The sequence below is a fragment of the Ovis aries genome, chromosome 1, assembly GCF_016772045.2.
Source record: "Ovis aries strain OAR_USU_Benz2616 breed Rambouillet chromosome 1, ARS-UI_Ramb_v3.0, whole genome shotgun sequence".
NCBI lineage: Eukaryota > Metazoa > Chordata > Mammalia > Artiodactyla > Bovidae > Ovis > Ovis aries.
In genome coordinates, this window is record NC_056054.1 from 253,713,841 (window position 1) to 253,741,813 (window position 27,973).

At 37.1% G+C, this 27,973-nt stretch overlaps 2 protein-coding genes across 7 annotated transcripts in view; one reads left to right on the top strand and one right to left on the bottom strand.

Annotated features, from left to right (window-relative positions):
- MSL2 (MSL complex subunit 2) overlaps positions 1 to 19,851 on the top strand; it is a 31,702-nt gene extending 11,851 nt beyond the window's left edge. For both annotated transcript variants that reach the window (XM_004003317.5, XM_042236753.2), the window contains exon 2: positions 16,483 to 19,851. In XM_004003317.5, the coding sequence (XP_004003366.1) occupies positions 16,483 to 18,074 (1,592 nt within the window). In that variant the 3' untranslated portion in view covers positions 18,075 to 19,851. The remainder of the gene's footprint in view (positions 1 to 16,482) is intronic.
- A 1,420-nt stretch (positions 19,852 to 21,271) lies between these two features.
- The window catches only part of PPP2R3A (protein phosphatase 2 regulatory subunit B''alpha), a 239,025-nt gene continuing 232,323 nt past the window's right edge, over positions 21,272 to 27,973 (bottom strand). For all 5 annotated transcript variants that reach the window (XM_042236740.1, XM_060395536.1, XM_015092650.3 and 2 more), the window contains one exon: positions 21,272 to 23,832. In XM_042236740.1, coding sequence (XP_042092674.1) covers positions 23,706 to 23,832 — 127 coding nt within the window. In that variant the 3' untranslated portion in view covers positions 21,272 to 23,705. The remainder of the gene's footprint in view (positions 23,833 to 27,973) is intronic.

Consider the following 27,973-nt stretch of genomic DNA (forward strand, 5'->3'; position numbering starts at 1 on the left):
ATGGAATCTTAACTACAGGACTACCAGGCAAGTCCTTACCTGGTTAATTTTGATTGGATGCTAGATACTGTGACTTGTACCTTGTAGGTAAAATTTTACCTTGTGGGTGGGTGTTTTTCTCCTATTCTTGAGCTTTGTTCTTGAGAATGAGGTTAAGTTACTTGGCAGATAGTTTGACCTTTGATCCTTTTGAAGCTTTTTTTTTTTTTAAAATTAAGGGATAACCAAAGCAGCCTTTGGGGCTGATTTTCTGTACTACTGAGGCAAGAACCTTTTAACTACTCTGATGCCTCATGAATTATGTGGTTTCTCACACTAGGTGGTGGAATTAAAAATTGTTCTGCTGCTTTGCAGTTACAGGTATTGTTCTTTTTGCTCCTTTCTGGAGATTTTCTCTCCATCCTGGGGTGATTTCCTCTCCATCCTGGGGTGATTTCCTCATACACACGTGCTAATCATTTTTTACTCAGCTGAAGATTTGAAAAGGGCCATGTATGAGTCTGCATTTTTTCACTGTTCAGCGCTCTCATCTCTGGTGTGCTCTGCCCTGAGGCGTTTAGCTGCCTTAGCACCCAGTTCTGTCTTCTCAGCCCAGGGAGACCCCTGGGCCTTGTTTTGGTTCTCTCTCCTTGTGCTGTGGCCTGAACATTATTTCCAGACAGTAAGCTGGGATGGCTTACGTTGTTTGTTACTCCATCCAGGGATCTGTGGAATCCATTGGACAGTATATGTGGAAGCCATTGTTTTGTCCAGTTTCTGTTTCAATTAGGAGAGTAAGTCTGATTATTCCAATTTGTCTGGAAGCAGAATCAGATTATATTTTGAACCTATGTTGTCCCATACAGTAGCCATTATGTGCTGTGACAATTCTAAATACAGTTCTTTAGTTATACTTAGTTATATTTTAGGTGCTTGGTAGCCACATGTAGTAGGTAACAACTACCTTATTGCATATGTAAAATATTTCCATCATTATGCATAAAACAGTTCTACTGGGACTTCCTTGGTCTAGTGGTTAAGACACTGCACTTCCACTGCAGGGAGCACAGGTTCAGTCTCTGGTTGGGGAACTAAGATGCTGCATACTGTTGGTGGCCAAGAAATAGAAGGAAAAAAAAAATAACCTTAAAATAATAAAAAAGTTCTACTGGACAGTGCTAACACAACTAAAGAAATTAGGTTTATTCCTGAAAGCTGTGGGAGCATTGAAAGATACCTTCAATGTTTTCATCCCAAATTTTGATTTTTAAAACATTGAGTCCTTAAAACATTGTGAACAGATCACTAGAGCTCACCACTGTAGATTTAAAAAACAACTTTCCCAACTCAGTGTTAGTGAATTGGGTTCAAGCAGGTGTTTCACAGTATTCATATAGTAAAGTGAAGTGAAGTGAAAGTTGCTCAGTTGTGTCTGACTCTTTGCAATCCCATGGACTATATAGTCCATGGAATTCTCCAGGCCAGAATGCTGGAGTGGCCATCCAATCCCTTCTCCAGGAGATCTTCCCAACCCAGGGATTGAACCTAGGTCTCCTGATTGGCAGGCTGATTCTTTACCACTGAGCCACCTGGGAAGACCTCATGTAGTAAAAGGTTTCCATTATTTAAGAAAAGGGAAAATAACTATTTTTCTTCCTTTAAAATGAGGCAATTTGAGATGTCAAATGACTACTGGACCAAATTGTGTGCCATACTAGTGAATAATTTTTCCAAATCGTTCTGTTGTGAGGGTTTTAAATTGTTCCGTTACTTCAGTTCAGTTTAGTTGCTCAGTCATGTCTGACTCTCTGCAACCCCATAGACTGCAGCATGCCAGGCCTCCCTGTCCATCACTAACTCTTGAAGTTTACTCATACTCATGTCCATTGAGTTGGTGATGCCATCCAGCCATCTCATCCTCTGTTATCCCCTTCTCCTCCTGTCTTCAATCTTTCCCAGCATCAGTCTTTTCCAGTGAGTCAGTTCTTTGCATGAGGTGGCCAGGGTATTGGGGAATTTCAGCTTCAGCGTCAGTCCTTCCAATGAATATTCAGGACTGATTTCCTTTAGGATGGACTGGTTGGATCTCCTTGCTGTCCAAGAGACTCTGAAGCGTCTTCTCCAACATCACAGTTCAAAAGCATCAATTCTTCGGTGCTCAGCTTTCTTTTTAGTCCAGCTTTTACATCCATACATGACTACTGGAAAAACCATAGCCTTGACTAGATGGACCTTTGTTGGCAAAGTAATGTCTCTGCTTTTTAATATGCTGTCTAGGTTGGTCATTATTTTTCTTCCCAGGAGCAAGCATCTTTTAATTTCATGGCTGCAGTCAATATCTGCAGTGATTTTGGAGCCCAAGAAAATAAAGTCTGTCACTGTTTTCACTGTTTCCCTGTCTCTTTGCCATGAAGGGATGGGACCAGATGCCATGATCTTAGTTTTCTGACTGTTGAGTTTTAAGCCAACTTTTTCACTCTCCTCTTTCACTTTCATCAAGAGGCTTTTAGTTCTTTGCTTTCTGCCATAAGGGTGGTGTCATCTGCCTATCTGAGGTTATTGATATTTCTCCTAACAATCTTGATTCCAGCTTGTGCTTCATCCAGCCCAGCATTTCTCATATTCTGCATATAAGTTAAATAAGTAGGATGACAATATACAGCTTTGACACACTCTTTTTCCCTGTTTGGAACCAGTCTGTTTCAGGTCCAGTTGTCACTTTTGCTTCCTGACCTGCATACGGATTTCTCAAGAGGCAGGTCAGGTGGTCTGGTATTCCCATCTCTAAGAATTTTCCAGAGTTTGTTGTGCTCCACACAGTCAAAGGCTTTGGCATTGTCAATAAAGCAGAAGTAGATATTTTTCTGGAACTCTCTTGCTTTTTCAATGATCCAGTGGATGTTGGATATTCTACTATTTAGTCATGTGTTAATGTCTTATTTATTCTTAGTAATATTGTTTTTGGCCACCTCATGCGAAGAGTTGACTCATTAGAAAAGACTCTGATGCTGGGAGGGATGAGGGGCAGGAGGAGAAGGGGATGACTGAGGATGAGATGGCTGGATGGCATCACGGACTCGATGGACGTGAGTCTGAGTGGACTCCGGGGGATGGTGATGGACAGGGAGGCCTGGTGTGCTGCGATTCATGGGGTCGCAAAGAGTCGGACACGACTGAGCAACTGAACTGAACTGAATATTGTTTTAGTTTTTTTAGTTCTTTGTATATCTACTCAATGGACCATTGGTTAGGGACAAGAAACATTAAGAAAATTAAGTTGCTACTGAAATACTGGGTAACAAGGAACACAAAAACACTGATGATTTTAAGTATCTGGCTCATGATAATTATTGCCCCTCTCTGTAAATTGTCTGTGTTCTGTTAATATCCTGTATGTTAACAGATATAGGTAATTATCCAAAAAGAAATATTAGCAAGAAAAAATAGTGATATATACGTGTATATATTCTCAGTTGCTTCAGTTGTGTCCGACTCTTTGCAACCCCATGGACTGTAGCCTGCCAGGCTCCTCTGTCCATGGGATTCCCCAGGCGAGAATACTGGAGTGGGTTGCCATTTCCTACTCCAGGATATATATATATTTGGCCTTTTATTTTTAGAGAATAAAGACTATGCTTGCTGTGTTACTTGAAGTGTTTGTAAATACCAAACACTTTATCATTTAGTAACAGAACACTAAAAGTTTTTCTAGTGAAAGATGAATTCCAAATACCAAGTCACATTTACAGTTTTGTCCTTGCATAATGTATTAAATTTTAGCCTATTTTTTTTTAACATTTGTGAGTCTACAAACAAGTCATTTAAAAATAGATATTGGGGGGATGTCCCTGGCAGTCCACTGATTAGGATGCTGTGCTTCTATTGGGCTTTCACTACGGGGTGCAGGTTGGGGAACTAAGAACCCACATGTTGTGTGGTATGGTCCAAAAATAAAAAAGATAAATTGCCAAAATGCATTTTCTTACATAATTTAAATAAAGCAAGATGTAGTCCTTGTTAATGGGAAGTAAAAATTTGTATGCTTTATTAAAATGAACTCATAGTATAATCTTTGATAATACTCTGATTTAAAAATTTTCTTTTTTGAAACCATTTAATCACATTTCTTAACTGATTAGAAAATTGTCCAGGTTGAAAGATGGCATCAAGGCAAAAAAGGTAAAGTATCTTTAATCCTGGTTGTGGATCAGAATTTGTTAGGAAGCTTATTCAAAATACATATTCCTGGGCAGTCTTGGAGTCAATCTGGAGAAGGCCATCTACATAATTCTAATACTAATCTCTGAATAAGAGTACTGCTGTCTTTGAATTCTCCTTATGTGAGGTTTTATAGGTATACTTTAAAAAATATGTATGTGCCAATAAATTTAATTAATGCCGAATTAAGCAAGGGCTTCCCTGGTGGCTCAGTGGTAAAGAATCCACCTGCCAATGCAGGAGACGCAGAAGATGTGGGTTTGATTCTTGGATTGGGAAGATCCATTTCTTAGGGAAGGAAATGGCAACCCACTCCAGTATTCTTGTCAGGGAAATCCCATGGATTTCCAAGAGGAGCTTGGCAGGCTACAGTCCATGGAGTCATAAAGAATTAGACGCGACTAAACAACAATATCAAGTGAACAAGTTTCTTGACATTTTTCAGTTTTAAGACACTACTGTAGATTTTGGGGTACCTTTCCAGGAGGGTATTAAAGCAAACCTATTGCTGCATTTTGGTATAATGAAACACCAGTTTGGGAAATTTGGATCTAGCTTTATATTGATTTATTCAGTTAATGTTTGGTTGTTCAGCTATGAATCAACTGTGCCTGACTAGCCTGCTTTATCTTACTGCTAGTAATTTAATGAGAGATCATCATGGCTTTGCTAAAATATGAAAATAACAGAATATTACAGAAGTGCTTTATAACCACAAAACACTCTATAAAAGTCTCCCCTACATAATTATAAGATAAATGGTGTCTGGCATTCTTTTAATTTCTTACTAGAATGTGAAATGAGGTATGACTTGAGTTTATGACTATGCTGTGGTTTATACATCATCCCTTTAATAATTTATGGTGTTTGGTCTTTTAGTTTATAATGGTAGTTAACTGGGGAAGCCTACTTACCTTGTATCAACTACTAACATCACCAAGAGTATCAGGAAATATTTTTCATAGTTTTACATTGACTAAAGACATAAAAGTTAAGCTCTGAAGTTTAATTATTCAGATGTTCAGTAAACAGGTTAGCTTGAGTAACATTCATACTTTTAAAATTGCAGTATTTAACAGTTGATTTGCATTTTTCATTACTCAGCAGACTAGTTGTAATCCTTTTTTCCAAAACTGGAAACAGATTTTGTGTCTTTTTTTTTTAACCACCCTCCCCCCACTGCCACTCCCCTGGTGTACATGATTAGTTGTCACTGGTCTGTCAGTAAATTAGTGCTTAGTTATTTAAAGTGATGTAATGAACTTTAAAATAATTACTTGATCAAGCAGCCAAAATACATCTGTCTGTGTCACCATTTTTAGTGATTGATGTATATCTATCATCATACTCCCTGATTTTAAGATGCACCTTTTCTATCATACTGTGAAGTTATGCATATTTGTGCTAGATATTTTAAAGAAAAGTTTACAGGTCTGTAAAATCTAGATGATCAGGGGCTAATGGTGGTTTGGGACATAGCTGCTTGTATATTTAATTAATCAACTAATAATTTCCTTGAAATTTTAATTTGTTTGGATTTGTTGACTTTTTGAGGCATGTATTTGCTTTTTTTTTTTTAATTTGCTTTTTGCTGCTGCTGCTACTAAGTCACTTCAGTCGTGTTTGACTCTGTGCGACCCCATAGACAGCAGCCTACCAGGCTCCTCTGTCCCTGGGATTCTCAGTCATGTCTGACTCTTAGCGACCCCATGGACTACGCCCACCAGACTCCTCCGTCCATGGGATTGTCCAGGCAAGAGTACTGGAATGGGGTGCCATTGCCTTCTCCGAATTTGCTTTTTAGTCAAAGAGAAATGAATGAGATTAGAGAACTCTCTTAAGACAGCTCCATTTTCGTCTTGATTAAGCAGCTTTTTAGTTTACTACTAAAATAAATTTATGGAAAACTTTAAAGGAACATGTTTTAAGCGCTGCTTAATCAAAAATTTAAAGAAGGAAAACAGACCTGGATAAGCAAGCTCTGCCAAGACGAAAATGGAGCTGTCTTAAGAGGGTTCTCTAATCTCATTCGTTTCTCTTTGATTTGTGCTTATTATTCTTCATAGTAGCACTCAAGAATTTTGCCTAATGAAAAGATTTGTAAGAGGTTTAGACTTCAACATATGTTTGAAAAAGGTATATTGGGCACCGGTTTTATAAGACTAGTAACAAGTTTTAAAAACAATAGTTTAAATTGTCTAAAAATTAATTCATCTGTGCTCATTTGCTAAGTGATACATAGGATCTTTTTATGGTATTGTAATTTTTGTTCTTAGTTGAATCCAGATTATTATTCCCATGTGTTATGTATCTAGGAGATCTCTTAATGTTGTTTCAAAACATACCTTACGTCTTTAGTTTTGGGGTGTAATTTTGGTGCTGTAATTCAGTGATGTAGAAAGATCCAAGTATTCTTTATTAAATGCACAGTGCTTGGCACAGAGCTGGGCCTTAGAAGTTACTGTTTAAGTGATTAAGGAAAGAGGAATGTTTTTTTAATTGAAGATAGCCTAAACAATTAATTCTTCATTTGGAAGAGGTGAAGAATGGGGATACTTAGATCAGTAGGTTGAATTATGCAACGATTATTGACCTTTGATTGATTATGCAAAGGTTATTGACATCAGTAGGAGAAGTATATTTTCCTAGTCTTTTTTTTTTTTTTTTTTCCTCTTCAGCTGAGACAGTAAAAGAGATGATTTATTTTATACAAGTTACATCTAGCCACAACTAAGTACAGAACTAGTCCAGAATGTCTCAGGTCCAGGGCAAAGGACCCAAAGGGACTGCTTTGTTACGAGCAAGGTGGGTCTCTGAAAGATGCTCTAGGCGATTAGAATGGCCATAGTGTTCCAGATACATTGAGACAAGTTCTAGATAGTAGGCATGCAGTCGAACAGTTTATACGAGTGTCCTTGGCCCATTGTTTCCTTTGTTTTTTGCTTCTGTGGGTGTACAAGTTCAATTGGCCTCTGCCTCATCTTTCTTTTGCGCTTTAGCCTGCACATTTCTTCTTCCTCCATTTAACTTGCATGGTGTGGAAGTTTCTCAGGATGATGCTAAGACTGAGAACTCTCCGAGTCTTTATATGTGCCTTGATACTGCTATTGGAGATTGAATCTAGGCTGAATGGATGTAACTCAAAAGTCAGCATAGTTATTCTCACACCACAGGAAGAATAGGGTGTTTGTATTTACTGGGGTCCATTAGCATCAATTTAATGCTACTACTAGCTTTACTTTTATAGATGAATTATAATACTTAAGAAAGTGACATTGCTTATAAAACCCAGCTCATCCTAATCATAAGAGTTTAATATGTACATATTTACTTATTTTATATACTTAGTGTTATGTACATAGAACATTTAATATGTATACACATAGTCTTTAGTTAAGATTTCTCATGCTGTAAATTCATAGACTGATATGTAGTCTGGGGTTTTTGTGTTGGGCTGTCTTCACAGAGGAGATAATACAATGCTTTATATTATCATGTATGTTCACTTAAAACATTCAAGATTAACTTTAAAAATAGAGCTTGGTGTATAAGAGAATCCAGGCAGGACTCTTGTAGCTCCAGTTTCTATGCAGTAAAGATTTCCTCACCCTCACAAAACTATTATTGGTCATCCATTCTCCTCTTTGTTTCACTCTTCCTGCCTCTTTCACTGTTCTTACTGCCAGTACCCGTTCCTGTCTTGTATCTCATTCCCTCAAAAGGTTTTATATCTTGTGGTTGTTGATTCTGCTGTGGCCCAATTTCAGTAATTACTCTTTTTGATAAGTGAAAACAAAAATTGTCTTGGTGGATGCCATGGATTTAATAGCCGGTGTATGGATGCTACCTGTTATGTAGAAAGAATACTAAGATTGGGAATCAATAGACTAAGCTTCTATTTCTCTTTGCTAGTAACTAGCTATGTAATTGTATAGAAGTCCATCTTGGTTAAAATGAGACTGGAACAAGTTGATTTCCAAGGTCATTTCCAACTCTAATGTGCTTTTTATGATTCATTCATTGAACATTTATTAGGTGCTGGCTTATGTGCCAATACTGGCTTAAAGATACAGAGATAAATAAGTTTCTGGCCTTGAGTAAGTGAGACCTAGTGAATGGTGACAGTATAATGTGATAAGTGCTATATAATAGGATGTGCAAACTCCTTTTTGAATAAACTGAGGGGCAGCAATTAAGGAAAGCTTCCTCTTGGAGGTCATAATCGAGTCATTTCTTAAAGAGTAAACAGTTTATCATGCAAGGAATGAAGAAGGTCTTTATAGGAAGAGCAAATCACAGAGGAATGAGTAAGCAAGCATTGCTTGTTTTGAAATGGCCAGGTGAGAATAGAGTGTGGAGTTTGTGGAGAAAGCGTAATGGTACAAAATTTTTTGGAAAAAGGTGAGTAGGGGCTAGATTCTGAAAGGCCATATGTCATTCCAAAGACTTTGGGTTTTAAAGGTTGCTTGAAGGTGTTTTTTTTGTTGTTCCTTTGTAAAGTATTTTGTAAAGAAGAAAGATCATCAGATTTGTGTTTTAGAAACATCACTTGCTGGTAGTATGAAAAATGGACTGATGGAAGCAGGTGAAGTTAAGTCAGGAAGATATGCTATAGAGAACCCTTGCAGTATTCAGGATGAGAAATGATGAAGGTCCAACTAAGGCAGTATATTGTTTGGAGTGGGTGTGGGTAGGATGGGCAGTGGGGAGAGAGGGAGAATATTTAAATGTGTAAAGCTGGTAAGTTTGAAATCATGAAAAAATTGGGGCAAGTGAAATATGCAAGCTTTCATTGAGTTTTATTTTGAAACTTTTATAGAAAATTTCATTATACAAAATAGAACTCTAATATCTCTATCCTTTGAACAGTGGTATTCAAATGTAAAACTTCTGATACACGACAGATCTTGCCGTAGAATCTTAGCATCATTGGAGGATCAATTTTGGATCAATTTTGGAGTTAGATCTTAGATATTTAGTCACTCTATAACTTTAAGAAATGGGCTAGTCATTTTTAAAGGCAGAAATCATAACATTTTTTTAAACTCAAAATTCATCAGATTGGGACAGCTAAAATTACTAATTGTAGTGGTTGTCATGTATATACTACACAAATCCCCACTTTAAGACTGAAGGATTTCATTTTCTTAGTTACTGGGAGTGTTACTGGAGTTGTCAGACCTCCCTGGGAATTGCTGCTGGCTGAAGAGAGACACTCACCCACACTCACCTTCCCTTCCTTGGAGTATCTTGCATCCAAAGACAGTGTCTTGCCAGGACAACCTCGAAGAGCCATCTCAGCTTGAGAGCTGTGGGGTCGGTCTGAGGCCTTTGCTGTGATAGATCCTGGCCTAATTTGTTCTTCTGCCTTTTCCTTCCTTACCTGATAAAGTTTCCACACTCTAACGTCTCACCCAAGAGTTTGAGTGTCTAGGAACTTGATTTCCAACACTGATGAACTTTGAAGGATTAAACATCTGTCGGTTTTTCATGTTTATGAGAAATATTCAGGTAAATGTTGTCACATAATAATGTAATGAAAGGATGGAAAAAAATTATTAATTTGTGTGTGTGTGTTAGTTGCTCAGTTGTGTCCAACTCTTTGTGACCCCATGGACTATAGCCTGCCAGGCTCCTCTGTTTGTAGAATTCTCCAGGCAAGAATACTGGAGTGGGTTGCCGTTCCCTTTCCAGAGGATCTTCCCGACCCAGGGATTGAACATGGCATTGCAGGCAGATTCTTTACCATCTGAGCCACAGGAAAAAAAAAATTCATTATTAGAACATGTTTTGGGATGGAACAAAAAGGAAAGTAACTTTTATAGTATGGTACACTTTTACCAATGGTATTCTGAAGTGAATTAATTACCAATGGGTTTTTTCAAACTTGGTATCACTTATGAATTTAGAAGACTTTGCCAAGACTGATCATACCTTGCTTGCTTATACTAAGGAGTTGTGCCTATTCCTTGTACAGAGAAAGGGGCAAGCTGATTTGAAACCTAGTTGTATAGTTTGCTATATTTATTTTGGTGCTGTGGGCCTTTTTCTCAAACTTAGGCTGATTTGTTACTCTTGATGCTGGCAGTGGTTCTTGGTAGAGGTAGGGCATGGCAACAGATCTTAGCTTTGGTATATTAATATTGCAAAAGTAGTGGTTTGAATGATCTATGTTAAATATGTTTAATAAAAGGAACATTTTATGACTACCTCAAAAGCCATAAATATGTTTACTGAGAAAATACAACTTCTGAAATTTTTTTTTAATGCCAGAATTAAAGCCCTCTTCTAGGTTTTTAAAATGTTTTCCCTTAAGTTAAACCTAAATTTGGTTTACATTTTATTTATTACATTTATTTAAATAATTAATTTTGTTAGATGTGGTAATAACATTCTGATTACTTAAGGAAATGTACTTTGTAGTGATTTATACTGTTACATAGAGATGAGGCTTGCTGAAATTTGCTTTGAAATACTTAAAGATCAAAAGATGTAGATGAACCAAATGTGGTATAATCTAGATAATTATTGAATCTGTGTGATAGGTATTTGAAGGCTAATTTTACTACTCTCTGCCTTTGGAACTACTATAATGAAGAGTTTCATAAATTTAAAAGCATTAAAAAATTCTGGTATTGAATATCTTAGTAAATTACCTGCCAATAGTTATGTATTCTCAGAAATTCCCAGAAGGGCTATTATGGTAATCTAAAACTAAATCTTAAGTCTCAGATTGCAAATATCTTACTTGAGGATGGGAAAAGTTAAGGAGAGGGAGAGAGAAAAGAATTAGTTACTTTCATTACCGTGAGGAGTAAAAATGAAATTTAATCTTTATCATTTTTAGGGTCAGTGTAGCATCATTTAGTATTAGGGCACATGATATCATTTAGTTACAGGACAACTTGAATTATGTAAAGGAACGTAATTCCTATGATATATTGCTGATTAAGAATTCAGGTCAGTGCAGTGAGAAATCCTTTTGTCATGAACAATCAATTTTTAAGATCTGAAGATGTGTATTTTTGAGCAAGTCTTTTTGTGCATGAGTATGAAACTGGATGTAAGCTAAGCAAGTTAAACCTCTTCCCAAATACTTCCCAGTTTTTATGGTACAGTCTACCAGTAAGTGACACACTTCCTCTTAATGCAAATTGCCCCTCCATTTTACTTTCTAGGGCAAGATGTATTTTTACCATTTAAAAAGTGTTATTTGATATTTCTTAATTTTGCAGGGAGGAGTTTCCTTAGGGATATATAGTAAGTATATGGTTAACATTTGGTTCTAGGAAGCCCTTAAACTTTTTCTTCCTTCCTTGTAACATTGGAGCTGCCTTCCTTGTGAAGTGTAAAGAGAACCCTCTGGGAAGCTTTTGAGTATTAGGATACTTAACTGAGTGCGTGAAACAAGTTTGCCAATAGGCATCTTCAATAGTAGATTAAAATTTCAAATATCTTCGTTGAGGAATGGTTGGGCAATCCAACAGGTAATACGTGTCTACATGGCAGAAGTTCTTAAGAACTCAGTGGTGGTAGAATTATGAATTAATAAAGGATAGTTTTTGTGTTTTCTAGCCCGTTTTAAGTTCTCAGGATTAGGCATAGTCTAAAATCTCATCAAAGAACACAAATGATGTGTAGAGGGTAAGTCCTTTAAAGGTGATGGGTAGCTCATGATTAACATGACTGGTGAAAAGAAAATCAGTGATGGAATGAGGGCAAGAGATAATCCTTACTTTTCACTTAGCTTGTACCATTTGCAAATCATTGTTGAGTTGCTAAGTTGTGTCCGACTCTTGTGACCTCATAGACTGTAGCCTGCAGGCTTCTCTGTGACCTCATAGACTGTAGCCTGCAGGCTTCTCTGTGACCTCATAGACTGTAGCCTGCAGGCTTCTCTGTCCATGGATTTTTTAGGCAGGAATACTGAAGTGGGTTGCCATTTCCTTTTCCAGGGGATCATTCCAACCCAGGGATTGAACCTGCATCTCCTGCATTAGCAGGTGGATTCTTTACCTCTGACCCACCAGGGGAGCCCTTAAAATGATACTCAAATTATGTCATTCTTCATTAGTTATATTATTCCTATAAAGTGAAACTTCTCATCTATGGTTTGGTTATTTAGTGGTTTAGCACATATATAGGTAAGTCAGAATAAACACTTGCTTCTTGCTCTTTGTTGTTGCTGTTGTTTAACCCCCTTCTCTAGGGGATCTTCCCGACTCGGGGATCGAACCTGAGTCTCCTGTATTGCAGCGGATTCTTGTACTGTGGAGCCGCTGGGGAAGCTCTTTCTTTTTATTTACCAGTTTCCAAACTTAATGAGCAGGTTCACTAGCATCCTGAAACTGATTTTCTCCCTTTAAAAAAAAATGAACTCTAGAGATTTGAACTTTTTTAGGTGTGCTTTTATATTCCATTGCATTTATGCATGCTCAGATTTTCTCATCTTTGGTCACTGGAAGTCTGTTCAGGTTTGCTCCTGAGTCTCTTTAAACATTATCCTGACCTTTGATAGTTTCCTTGTGAAATTCCTAGCATAAGGTAATCAGAATTTACCTCTTCTAATTTATGTCACAGATTTAGAAGCCAGCATTTGCCCTGATCCCTTTGAACAGAAAGTTGTTTTTCAGCATCATTATTAGTTCATTGCTGCTGTGGTTGGTTCCTCTTTCCATCCCTTTTCAGTGTATAGTGCTAGGAAATATGTATGTCTGAGATAAAAACTTAAGTTCATATTGATAAATCCAATTGAAATTCAGGACTACCGAATTTTTAATTTTAACTTTCATATCTTACGACATTTTCCTCCTTCTTACTACAAAAATCAGGATTTTCAAGGATGTCAACATTTACTTTATCCCACAATTAGACACTGTCATTTTATGGTAACTATCAACACTACCAGCAACAAATAAAATTTCTGAAAACAAACAAGGGTATAAGGATTAGAGTCAGTTTTCTGTTTTAAAGTTTAATATTTGAAATGGTTAACTGAAATGGTTATACCATCAATTTGATAAATTACAGTTACTTGTTTTGCTTTTGATTTATGAGTTTCCTTTAAATTTATATAATTATGTAAAATATTTACATGATTTGCAAGTTAAAAGTTACAAAACAGTTTAAACCCAGAATGCTGCTGCTGCTAAGTCACTTCAGCAGGCTCCCCCGTAGACTAGTGCTATCCCAGGTCATTTCACTTTGTTCAGTCTCCCCTTCTCAAGAGGGCAACATATTTTATTTTTTAGCTTTACGCTTTATCCTTTTAAGTGTGTACACATCTCTCTCTATTCATATTTTCTATACTTTTCCTTAGATTAAGTCAAGGGTACCTTAAAGGATTCCTGCATTGGATGGAAAGCAGGTTGAACTCTGTAACTACAGAGGCCTTGCCTTAAGGTGTTTTAATTTATTTTTTAAAGTGCTGTTGCAGTCATCACCACGAAATGATGTTAGAACATTTTAATCACCCCAAAAGTTCCATTGAGCCTACTTAAAATTAACTCCTGCTTCTGCCCCTAGACCCGGGCAACCACTATTTCTGCTTTCCTGTCATTTCTAGACATTTTATATAATTGTTGTGCTTAGTTGCTCAGTCTTGTCTGACTCTTTGCAACCCTTTGGACTGTAGCCTGCCAGGCTCCTCTGTCTGTGGGGTTTTCCAGGCACGAATACTGGAGTAGGTTACTATTTCCTTCTCCAGGGGAATCTTCCTGACCCGGGGATTGAAGCAGCATCTCTTGTGTCTCCTGCATTGCAGGCAGATTCTTTACCTTCTGAGCCGTCAGGGGAGCCCTTTGGGTCTTCAGGGAAGTCATTATATAAATGGGATAATACAACAATGTATGCTTTTGCATCTGCCTTCTTTCACTTAACGTAATATTTCTGAAGTTCATCATGATGTGGCATGTACCAATAGTTCTCATAAATGCTAAGCATTATTCTTTTGTATGAATATATCACATTTTGTTTTTTCTTTAGTTGATGGACACTTGGATTGTTTTTGTCTGTTATTAATAATGGGCTTTCCTGATAGCTCAGTTGGTAAAAAATCTGCCTGTGATGCAGGAGACCCTGGTTTGATTCCTGGGTCGGGAAGATCCCCTGGAGAAGGGATAGGTTACCCACTCCAGTATTCTTGGGCTTTCCTTGTGACTTAGCTGGTAAAGAATCTGCCTGCAGTGCGGGAGACCTGGGTTCAATCCTATTCACAAACATCTCTTTATATGCATGTATGTCATTTGTTTTTGAGTAGGCTCCTAGGAGTAAAATTGCTGCTTTATAAGTGTATGTTTAACTTTTAAAGAAACTACCAGATTGTTTCCCAGTGTGATTTATCATTTTATAGTCTTACATTGATACAGAAGGGTTCTGATTTCTCCACATTTTGGTCAACTCTTGATATTATCTGTCATTTTGAGTTTATCCATACTAGTAGGTGTATAGCAGTATGTCATAGTTTTAATAATATATTTGGCTTATTTTTATATGCTTATTAAATATTCATGTTTTATTTAGTGAGATGTTTATTCAAATTTTGTTTGATTTTTAAATTGAATTGTCTTATTGATGTATATGAAGTTTTTAAAATATGTTATAAGTTCTTTATCAGATGTATGGTTTGCAAATATTTTTTTCTCATCAATCTGTGGATTATCTTCTTGTTTTCTTAATAGTGACTTCTGAAGCACAAGTATTTTTAGTTTTTGAATATGTGTTCAAAAACTGTTCACAGTTCAGTTTTTCTTTTTATGCATTTGATGACACATCTGACAGTGCCCAACCCAAAGTCACAGTTTTTTTTCCATTTTCTTCTGCTTCTGACATTCAGCATAGATTTATGTCTGTGAACTACTTCTGAGTTAGTATTTGTGTCCTGAATGAACCCTCTTCCATCTTAGTGGCTTCCTATTCTAACAGGGTAAACACTGATGGAGCTGGGTGGTTGGGGAGCCCCAGAGCAGAACCCCACAGATCCCCACTGTCCTCACTTGAGATTCAGCAGGTTCACACATAAATGCTTCTCAGATGGTTTTATGTCTTTGGTTGTGAAAATGACTCTTTGTCAAAAATTTTCAGGTTTATAGTTGCTTTTAAGGGAGAGGGTTTGCTGATTTCACCATCTATAACCAGAAGTACCTTCTGTCTCAATCTTCAATTATATAATGTTTATGAGAAAACAAATGCTGCTTTGAGTTCATTATTATTTGTCCTGAATTGGAAACCAGTGAACAGTTGTTTCTCTGGGGACTAAGGGTAGAGATAGGGACTGAATCTAGTTGTTTTCCCCTTTCTGATTCATTTTGTATAGGTCATTTATAATTTAGGAGTTATATCAAGTTGAATAATCACTTTCACTCCCCCCCCCACTTTCACTTTTATATTATATTGCTGTACTTGGGATACTTGACCATGGTCATTTTCTATTCTGACAGAAAATTTTGAGCCCAATATTAAATTCTTTCATTTTTTTAAGCTATATTTAAATGTAGTTCTTTTTTGTTGTTATTGTATTTTGATCATCTGTAAAAGGATTTAGTAGTATTTCCTTTTTTTAAATAAATGAATATAGTTCTTTTTCATCGTAACTATATTCTAGTCATCTTTTTTCTAGTTTATGATTAGTATATACAGTAACATGGTTTGCAGTTATACTTTTTTCGTGAAGACACTTTTGTACTGAGTAGTAGTGAATACCCTCAAACAGTGTCTGATGAGGCAAGGACTAACCTTTTTTTGGGGCCTTGTTTATCTATCCACAAGGCCTCAAAAAATTTCCAGGAAATAATTGGCTTGTCATTACCTAACTGAATCTTTCGGATAAAACAAAACATTCAGTTTAAGGAAGAGAAATGAGTAAGAATAAGAATAGGGATTAACTCTTGCTCTTATCTTTTTCCGGGTCTAGACAGTTGTTGCAGTAGGTCCAGGTCCCAAGGGTTATAAGCCTGGTTTGTACTTTTAGTGACTGATCTCCACCTCTTTATAGCCTTTGGAGAAGAGAGTAAGAAAGTGAACCAGAATATATACCATTTTGGGGGAGAAACAGACAGAGGAGGATTGTTTGAAATAAAGAAATGGGGAATGTAGCATGGAAATGAAGTGAGCTATTGAGTATTTTTCTGTTTCCTGTAAGATACGCTTTTTGTATTGTTTTGTTATCTGGTCTGGTGAGTTTAATCCATTTTAATTTTAATAGATTACTTATAATCTCAACTTCAGTATATGAAATTATAAATTTATTTTACTAAAATTTTTGCTTTCCTCCTTTTTCCCTCTTAGGACATTTGCTACAAGATCCTATTGCACCCACCAACTCAACCTGCCAACACTATGTCTGCAAAAGTTGTAAAGGCAAGAAAATGATGATGAAACCTTCATGTAGCTGGTGCAAAGACTATGAGCAGTTTGAGGAAAACAAGCAGTTAAGCATCCTAGTGAACTGCTACAAAAAACTATGTGAATATATAACACAGACTGCATTGGCACGGGATATAATAGAAGCAGTCGACTGTTCTTCTGATATTTTGGCTTTGCTTAATGATGGATCCTTGTTTGGTGAGGAGACGGAAAAACCCTCAGATTCATCCTTTACTTTGTGTTTGACACATTCCCCCTTACCTTCAACCTCAGAACCCACAACTGATCCTCAAGCTAGTTTATCTCCAATATCTGAAAGTACCCTCAGCATTGCTATTGGCAGTTCTGTTATCAATGGTTTGCCTACTTACAATGGGCTTTCAATAGATAGATTTGGTATAAATATTCCTTCACCTGAACATTCAAATACGATTGATGTATGTAACACTGTTGACATAAAAACTGAAGATCTATCTGACAGTTTGCCACCTGTCTGTGACACGGTAGCCTCTGACTTATGTTCCACAGGCATTGATATTTGCAGTTTCAGTGAAGATATAAAACCTGGTGACTCTCTGTTATTGAGTGTTGAGGAAGTACTCCGAAGCTTAGAAACTGTTTCAAACACAGAAGTTTGTTGCCCTAATTTGCAGCCCAACTTGGAAGCCACTGTATCCAATGGACCGTTTCTGCAGCTTTCTTCCCAATCTCTTAGCCATAATGTTTTTATGTCCACCAGTCCTGCACTTCATGGGTTATCGTGTACAGCAGCAACTCCGAAGGTAGCAAAACTGAATAGAAAACGATCCAGGTCAGAAAGCGACAGTGAGAAAGTTCAACCACTTCCAATTTCTACCATTATCCGAGGCCCGACATTGGGGGCATCTGCTCCTGTGACAGTGAAACGGGAGAGCAAAATTTCTCTTCAGCCTATAGCAACTGTTCCCAATGGAGGCACAACACCCAAAATCAGCAAAACTGTGCTTTTATCTACTAAAAGCATGAAAAAGAGTCATGAACATGGATCCAAGAAATCTCACTCTAAAACCAAGCCAGGTATTCTTAAAAAAGACAAAACAGTAAAGGAAAAGATTCCCAGTCATCATTTTATGCCAGGAAGTCCTACCAAGACTGTGTATAAAAAGCCCCAGGAAAAGAAAGGGTGTAAATGTGGGCGTGCTACTCAAAATCCAAGTGTTCTTACATGTCGCGGCCAACGCTGCCCTTGCTACTCTAACCGCAAAGCCTGCTTAGATTGTATATGTCGTGGCTGCCAAAACTCCTATATGGCCAATGGGGAGAAGAAGCTGGAGGCATTTGCTGTGCCAGAAAAGGCTTTGGAGCAGACCAGGCTCACTTTGGGCATTAATGTGACTAGCATTGCTGTGCGCAATGCTAGTACCAGCACCAGTGTAATTAATGTCACAGGGTCCCCAGTAACGACGTTTTTAGCTGCCAGTACACATGATGATAAAAGTTTGGATGAAGCTATAGACATGAGATTCGACTGTTAAATCAGTGGGTCTTTAAACCTACCTCTGGTAGGAAAATAGCTACAGTTTTACGGCAGCTATGGTTTTGTTGGTTTAACTTGCCGGAGCTCCTGCATATAGATCACTTGTATCAAGTGTTTTCATTGCTAAGTTATATGTGTTAGTGTCGGGGAAATAGTTTGCAGATAATGGAGGAGTAACCCTACAACTATATGTCCTTAGTTCTTACAGAACCTCATAGTTTGAGAACAAATGCTGATGCAACTGATTTATACAAGATGAACTTTGGCAAGGAAAATAACATTAACCTCATTGTTTATGGTCATGCTTTGTGCATAATCAAAGTTTATGATTAAATGTAAGGAAGTGGTATCTAGTCAGTCCATAAGGATTGTGCTCTTATTTTGTGGAAAAGTAGCCATTAGTTTGTTCAGGAGACTCAGTGCTACATTCAGATGCCATTGATGTTTCTCCTGTTGAAAAGCTGATGTGTCCAGCTCAACCTTTGTACTGACATAATACCATTTCTGATCATGAAAATTGGCTACTGGTGTATGTAGCAGTTTTTAAATCAGCAGTATTATGAAAGAAAATTTGCCCCTCATTAGAATGTTGAAAAAAATCTGTCTTTTAAAAGTGAACAAACTGAAATTCTGTCAGACTGTGGATATTTAGCCGTTCATGCCACAAAACTCTGCTGAGTTGAATCCCACTTTTAGTTAAGTCTGACTCATTTCTAGGGGAAAAACTCAAAATCTTTCCTTCACTTTGAGCAATGTTCTGATTAGATAAATGAAGTGGAGAAGAGTAGTTTTAATCTGAAGGTAATTGAATTTAGACTATACTATGTGACAGAATTTTAAAAAATTATACAAATGTTTTATTTAGAAATTGGGATTTACTTAAAATAATTTTGGAATAATGCTCCAAAACTTACTCAGATTTATGCATTATACCTATTGCCACTGGCCACTTCAAAGTGATTTTTTGTTTCCTCTAATAGTTTGCCGCAGACTTTAGTTTGGAGATGCTTTTTCCTTTTTTTTTTTTTTTAATAGGGTGCTATTCGTTGTGGAGACTTCTTTATAGAGGCCTAATAAAAATGCCTTTTTATGAAGCCTGTTCATTTAGGTAGGCTTGAAGCTAGTTGGGTTTTCTTTAGAATACTCTTTTGCATGTAAAGCACAAACTATGTTTCAGTTTAAATCTTTGTCTTCCCTGTAATTTTTATGGGGGAGATAAATGAGTCACAAACATTCTGTTGAAGGGAAATCTAGTCAGTTGCTTGAAAGAGCACACACAGCCCAAATAAAACAAGGACTGACTAGGTTGTAAAGAAATGACTTTATGATTTAAAAGAAGAGTTGCTGCTTTGACAGTGCTTATTTAAAGAAAAATACTGCTGGAAAAATTTCAGTTTCTACTACGTTCACCATCTTTTCTGAGATCTGACATATGCTGAAGTTATGTTTTGATTTGGCACACAGCATGTTCAATGATGGTTACTCACCTAGTACAAGACATGGAGAAGAAACCTTTGGACACAGAGCAGATGACACCTCCTTCTGTTTTGTAGTGTATCCTGGTGTCATTTTCTGTGAATGTGGTCAGGTAGAGTTGTTTTTGTTGTTGTTGGGCTTTTTTTTTTTTTTTTTTTTTGTCTCTTTTGGTGGGGTGGGGGTGGGCTAAAGCCATAGGAAGAAAAATGTGATGTATGTGTCCAGTATGTACTATTTTGTTTTTGTTTTGCAAGAAGAGTTGAACTATTTTTGATAACAAGAGTAAATGGTGGAAAATGCTTCTTAGTTGTCTTGTCTTTATTTGCTTTCCAAGTTTTGGAATTTTATTTAATTCCTCTGAGTGTTAGCAGTGTCTTATGAAACATGTATTTGCCTAAAGTTTGTAACAGTTTTACGTTGGACGCAGATGCCCTGCTATATAAACTTGTAAATCTGTTCTTTATTCACTAATGATCACTGCAAAAATGACTAGAAATAATGAGATTGTACACATGGATGATTAGAATATATTTTGCAAATCTCCCAAACTTTCCTAATATTATGATCTTAAATATTCCTTGAGTACTTTATTGCTTCCCAAGTTTGATAATCTTAGTTTCGTGTTTTTTGATGCATGGGAGGTTGGCAATATAGACAAAGTGAAAATCATTAGTATGTGAGGGCCTTGATTGTTATGTAATATTGCCAATGATGAATTCAGGTTGTTTTTAGCACAAGTTTCTCTTTTTTATTCTGGTATTCTCACTGCCACACTTTTGGAAACCTGTATTACACCTTAAATCTATCAATAAATGTTAGTTTTCTAATTCTATGTTGTAGAATACTGAGGAATTTGGGATAGCATGCTTTGAATGGCCTGTATTATGTACATTTGGGGAAGAGTAATTAATTACTGTGCCTTGATTTTTATGTTGTTTTTCATTATATGGTGAATTACTTTTAGGAATGCTGACCAATGGCTAATGATGGATAATTGAGAAATTATTACTGAAGTAACTGGATTTACTTCAATAGGATTTAAAACCATCAAAACAGTAACAGCATTTAATATGACTCATTTTCATTTTTTTTTTTGATTTCCTTGTAATTACCATAAGTGATCCAATAATCTTTCACCCTTAGGCAGCAGAAGTTTTACAGCTGACAGTTACAGAACTAATCTTTTTGATTAGTTTCCATAGGTCTACACCTTTAAACAGAGATGCAGTACAGTTTTAGGATACAGAATTTCTTCACTGTGTTCTTAGTTTTCTCAAAACAATTTGATGGTGACTAAAGCAAAGTAAAAGTTTCATAACATGAAAAATAAAATTTTCCCTGTATTATAGGCAAAAAATATAAAATGTTTTAGAAAATACTAAGTTCACAGTTTAGAATTGGAATCTAAAGTGTGGATGGTATTTTTTTTCTCCCTCTTTGTTAAAAAAAATTCAGGTATCCAAATAACAATTACTCATTCTTTAAACAATATATAAGGCTAAGTTCTCCTTTGATCTTGTGAACTTCTCATTCCCAAACCCAAATTCCCATCCCCAGAGGAAATGACTTCTTAGTATGAGGTGTTATCTTTCCGTATCTTTCTTTATAAAGTTTTCCCAGAGGTTCAAAGAGTTACTTTCTTTGAAACTCAAGCTTGTTTATAATGCTGCTCTTTTCAAACATAAAAATGAGTTGCAAGTGTCATTAAAACCAAAAGTGTGTATTTGACAACTTTATTTAGTTTTGCAAAAAGGGAAAAACTTTAAATCATGCAGGCTTCTCCACCCAAACACACCATAACATTTCCAAAGTTGAGCAAATGACTTCTCTCATTTGATCAGTCTAAAGTTTTAGAAACACTTTGAACAGTACACAATGACATAGATAAGATGCAGGGAAAATACACATAATTTCATTAGTTTGATTACCGTGGCAGTTAATGTTAAGCTCTGAAACACATATCTCATTGACTAGCTTTAAGGTCATACCTTCAATTTAACTTTTATCAAGGAATCTTGGATATTGTAACAACTTGAAATTTCCAGTTGGGCAATAATGATTATATTCTGCATGATCTTTACCAGAAAGTAAAATATATTCTATTTTAGTTCCTCAGAATTCACATTTCTTATATTCAATACTAAGGGGATTACAGTGAAACACATTCTTGTTTCTGAAAATGTGTTACTTTGGATGACCTAAATTAAAAGCGCTTAAGTGGAATGATACTGGTAGCTATACTTTTATAATAATTACAGGCTTTTGAAACCAAATATTGACCAAAATGAAAGCAAGATGACTTCAGTAAGGAGAAACAAGGTAAAGTACAGCCATGTAGTTAACAAAACAAAACAATCAAATGTGTGTTGAAAAACTGAATTTTTGCTGAGCCTTAGAAATAGTTTAGATCATTATGGCTAATAAAACCTATAAACCATATCTGACTTCTAAAAACATTTACCATTTGAGTATTTTTATCTGAAAAAAACTTGTTTCCTTGTAAAGGCTGGATGGGGTAGATGGTAAATTTTATGTACTACAAAAATACTTTAATCCTAGTTTCCAATGTGTTTAGATTATTGCATGTAGTATTTCCTAAACATTTAGTCACTTTTAAGGTTTTATTTCTTTGTGAGCTATTAGAAACTAAGTTTTTTCTATAATAGTTAAATTGAACTTCAGTTCTGATCATGAAGGTAAAATAACAGGAAACTGGGAGGATACTGACAAAAGGATTGCTAAATCTATTAATAACTCTACTAGTTGATGGTGCATTTCCTAGATTCTCCTTTTCTCCACTTTTTGCCAATGTTTGATTATTTCAAAAGTTTGGCCTTCATACCAGCAAGGGAACCAATGTGGGGTGGAAAGGGAGCTATTCTGATATTTAGGACTTGTGGTTAAAAAATCCAGGGAAAAACTTTAATGACTTTATACAGAGGTGGATATTAAAAAGTTTCTGGGAGGTTTCTTTTATACTAGCAGATATTTCCATCTTTTTAATAGTTTATTTTCAATTTGTCTTCAACAATATTGTGAGATTTGACTGCCTTGTGGTTTGCTGAAAAGTACAGTATTCTGTAATAACCATGTCTATAGTAAACATGAAGTTGCTTTCTTTTATGGGTAGCATCTCTGTTTTCTCCCATTTTTGTGATAAATACTGAAGTGGATGCAGTATTTTGAATAAGTTATTTTTCAACATGAAGGACTAATGTTGAGATTGAGGCCTTTACTGTTAGCCTAGTCTAATATTCAGTGATGAATATGTCTAGTAAGAATTTTCATATATAATTATTTAAGCCTTCAAGTAGGCTTTCTGATATGAAGTACAGATGGGACACTAATTTTTAGATTAATAAATCACTTAATAATTTGCTACAAATGTTAGATGAGTTAAAAGGAAACTTTTTCCTCCCAATTAGGAGTCATATTCTGTACTTGTCCTCAGTTAAGTTTTTCTTCAGGTTTTATATAAGGTCCACAGTCAGGATGGGGGAAGGGTTTAGAGCTTGCTAGCAAGGTTGGAAGGCCCAGTGGTTACAATACCTGAGGATGTAAAGTGACTAGCAGTTTGGCAGGTCATTGTGAAATTACATTAAGTTCAAGATCTTTGAACTCCAGTACACACAATTAAAAGAAGTCTCTGAGATGTTTTGGCAGTGCTTTTATTACCAGGGCTAATTCAGTTCTGGAGGCCCTGACTGCTTTTTCAAGTTCCAGAATTTCTTGACTCAAGTTTTCTGCAAGTGAAGGTTTCTTCTGGGCTCCATAGGAGCCCTGATGGGCCTCAGGGATACTGGACAACAGAGGCAACTTCTGCTTTTGTGCAGAGAGCCGTGCTTGGCACTGTCCCCAAGAGATCCTTGGTACATTCAGGGTGAAGAGTGCTGATTTACAGATGTTGGAAGGTGATGTATATATCATTTGCTTCTGAGGAAAAGCTCTGTAGGAGGTTTGAGGCAAACTGGAGGAGTCTCCCAAATTCGGTATGTGTATCCAGAGCTATTGCTCAAAAACGTTAAAAAGTTCCTAGTGCAGATACACACTTGCAGAAATCAAAGCTTTTAAAATGCAATATGCAAACTAGAGCATCTCTTCACAAAAAAAATTTTTTTTGAAAAACATCTCCCTTTCATGTAGACACTGGCAACTATTCTTCATCCACTGACTGAAGCTTTCCACATTTCTCTGAAAGGCTTGAGGTCACTATTTTATTGCCTTTGTTTACAATTTCAGAGGGAGAGGGAGGCTCTTCTGTTTCATAATCTTCAAAGGAGCTGAAAGAACAAAAATGAGTTACTGATTTTTTAAAAGTTTTAATGTTTGGGTAGAAGTCAGTATAGCAAACTACACTGAAGATCAGCTAGCAAAAGTACCTGGAGTTGCTAAATGGCAGCTATAAACTGAAACACCCTGGAAGAAACTGTGTCCCTGTTCCTTCAAGCTCAAGTTTATGTTAGAATATGTTGAAATGTGCTGAATCAAGCTTTCCCTAGAGGCTTTGATGGGAATGAAAGCATTATGGATTGAGGGTATGAGGTCTGGAAAGTATGAGCTTTTACATGAATGCTTTCACTGAAATGGCTTTGATGCAGAGTGGGGAACTTTCTCAACTCTAATTGCTTTATAGCTTCCATGGCTTCTAAGAAATCTGTGTACATAGAGCTGATTAAAGCTTACTCCTGGATTTCGTTTCATTCTTTTGCAGAATTCCACAGCATTTTCCCTCTGTTCACTGCTCTTTAGAGTTCTGTATCCTCCAGACTAACCATCCTGGCTACTCCAGGCATGGATGACAAAATATTTTATCTCCTGGGAATGATGGGTGCTTCACCTGTGCAGAAATTTCTGGATATATAATTGTTTTGTCAAAAAGGTACCAATACTAGCTTATGACCAAAAAAAAAAAAAAACTAGGTTAGGACTACCCAGTAGGTGGCACTTAGTCATTGAGGGTAGAGAAGGTTACATTTTTGTTAAAAGCATATCTGATGTTTGGAAAACTTTGCTCTGAGTACCCGTTGGTGATCCTGTCAGAAATCATTTACAACTGTCATTTTGCAAAAACTGTCCATACTTAACTTCTGTTTTCACTCAGCCATCTCCTAGAGGCTGCATTATATGATGAATAAGGAGGCAATAAGAGTAATTTTGCTTTAATGGAATTGAAGCAGGGTTGATGGAAGATCCTTCATTTCTGGGGGGAAACACTCAAGAGTTACTTCTACACATGCATCTACTTATTTCCCATCAGACTGAAAGACATTTTCTTCCTCTTTGTGATCTAATTTGCTGTTTGTGAGTGCTCTCTCAATGCAGATCTGTGAATGAATTAGAGTTAAGTCTGAGCTGAGACTATTCAATAGTCAATAAATATTTGAGCTTCTGTTGCTAAGCATGAGCCAAATGCTAGGTATACAATGGTGAAAGAGACTGACCAGCCCCTTCCTCATAGAGCTTACAGCCTAATGGAGACCATCTGGAATAGTGGTTAAGTGGTTTAGCTTTAGAGCATGGACTTTGGAGTCAGACTCCAAAGTTGAGTTCTAATCTTAGTTTGGTCACTTAATGCTACTTTGGCCATGTAACTTAACCCCTCTGCTATCAGCTTCCTCAACTAATAGTTCCTATCCCATTATACATGGGCCTTCCTCAAGCTCAGTTTGTAAAGAATCTGCCTGCAATGCAGGAGACCCCGGTTCGATTCCTGTGTTGGGGAGATCTGCTGGAGAAAGGATAGACTGCCCACTGCAGTATTCTTGGGCTTCCCTTGTGGCTTAGCTGGTAAAGAATCAGCCTGCAATGTGGGAGACCTGGGTTTGATCCCTGGATTGGGAACATCCCCTGGAGAAAGGCATGGCAAGCCACTCCAGTATTCTGGCCTGGAGAATTTCATGGACTGAATAGTCATGGGGTCGCAAGGAGTCAGACATGGCTGAGTGACTTCACTTCACCCCATTATAAGGGTTGAATAGAGATCAGGTGAGAGAGAAAATACCACATTCTAATGGTGGAGAAGTACTGGGGCTTACTGAAGCAGAATGGTGATACCTAATCCTATACTAGGGGACAGGGTTTTGTGTAATTTTTTTTTTTTTTTAACAAAAGAGTTATGTGTGTTTTCCCATTGTAGCCTCATGTAGAAATGGAATTTTTAACTGGATTTGATTCAAGCTAGTAGCTAAATGTATTCCAATGTGTTGTGGGTTGGATGTAGTGGAATGTCACCTGCATTTCTTTTGTACTTTCAAGGCACCAAGAACAGTATTAACTGGGCAGGTCCCATTGGCATCTAGTGGATAGAGACCAGGGATGTTGGTAAACATCCTACAACAGAATCACCCAGCTTAAAATATCAGTGCTGTTGAGAAATCCTGCTCTAACTTGCCCTTGTAGTGTCAGTGCATCCCAGGGTTCTGGACTGAGCTCTTCTCACTTTGTATTTCCCTGAGCAATCAGTCTGTCTTATGGCTTTATCTACACTTGTGGTTTCTAAATGTACACGTCCAGCCTCAGCCTCTTTCTAAGCCGAAGACTGCCATGTATCCTCCTGTCTAGTATGTGGCTCTTCCCATGTGGTAGTGTATACAAACCGGGACTCATCCTATCTACAACCCTGGTTCTCCCTATTGTAGCAAACAGTACCATGATCTACCTACTCAAAGCCATAAATCTCATTACTTCAAGCTCCTCTTCCCTCCCCTCTTCAAATCCAGCGAGACTCCTATGACTTCCAATAATACCACATGGATACAGTCTTGGTTTGTCCTCTGCATTGCCACTGATTGAGTAAAGGATGTTACACTTTCTTGCTTGGATTACTGCAATAGTTTTCTAACAATTGGTCTTCCTGTTTTTGCTCCTATCACATACCCTTTGCTCTTGCCATACCAGACTGTTTACAGTGTCAGAATAGGTCTTGGGACCTAATGCCACAATAGATGTTTTTCAGGGGCCTGCAGTGCTCTTCCTCCTTGGTTAACTTGTGCTCATATTTTAATCAGATATCATTTAAAAGGTTCTTGATTTCCAGTGCCTGAGCTTCCACCATCTCTTAGATGTCTGTAATGGCTTTCTTATTTGTCTCCTTGCCTCTGTTCTTGCACCTCCCCAACCTAGAAGAGTACCTTGCTTAACTTTTTTTCAATAGCTCCCCCAGGCCCTGCATGATCTGACCTTTGCTAATCTTTCCAGCTATGATTCCCTCTGTTTCTTACTATAGTCCAGCTATAGTGGCTTTTTAAAATGTCCTCAGCACCATTTCCTGCCTCAGAGCCATTGCACACATTTACCCCTCTGCCTAGAATATTTCTCCTCCCTGCTTTTTGCATAACTTTGCTTCTCAATTTTTAGGTTCTCATCACCTTAGAAAATTCTTCCCTCAGCTCCCTAAGTTGCAAGCCTCTCTCTATTACTGGTCTACCCTATTTATTTTTCATAATTATATAATTAAATGTGTCATGCCCACTCAAATGTGAAATGTCCATTTAGTAACACACTAATTTCCTTGGGTTATAGTATAGTGACTGACACTAGCTGCTTAAAATGTGCTGTTGAATGAAAAATGTCTTAGTGCCCTTTAAAATAATGTGTTGCGTTGTTGAGGAAGGCTGGAGTTAGTAAAATGGTGAGGGTTCAGAAGTCATCTTGAAGTCACCAAAGTCTTTATCTTGCTCTCCAGGAATTCTGAGGGAGAAAGAATGTTTACTGATTGTCTTCTAAATGACCACTTCCAGGCTTACTTGCAGGTCACTGGAATTCCTCTGGGCTCAAATGAAATTATTTTATGATGTATTCCCTGTTCATTTAATTGGCCCTTTTAAATTGAGTAGAGGGGTCCGAGGATTAAAGAACTCATAGGGTTCACAAACAGTTCACAAAGAAACCCTAGGTATCAAATTGAGCACAGATTCTTTAATTGAGTAGTAACAGTATTAGCATAAGGGAAAATAATGGTTCATGTATTTTTTTTAACTTTATTTTGTATTGGGGTGTAGCCGATTATTGATGCTTTTGAATTGTGTTGGAGAAGACTTTTGAGTCCCTTGGACTGCAAGGAGATCAAACCAGTCAATCCTAAAGGAAATCAGTCCTGAATATCCCCTGGAAGAACTGATGCTGAAACTGAAACTCCAATACTTTGGCCACCTGATGTGAAGAACTGACTCATTTGAAAAGACCCTGACGCTGGGAAAGATTGAAGGCGGGAGGAGAAGGGGATGACAGAGGATGAGATGGTTGGATGGCATCACTGACTCGATGGACATGAGTTTGAGTAAGCTCCAGGAATTGGTGATGGATAGGGAAGCCTGGTGTGCTGCAGTCCATGGGGTCTCAAAGAGTCACACATGACAGAGAAACTGAACTGATAGCTGATTAACAATGTTGTGACAGTTTCAGGTAAACCACAGGAGGAAC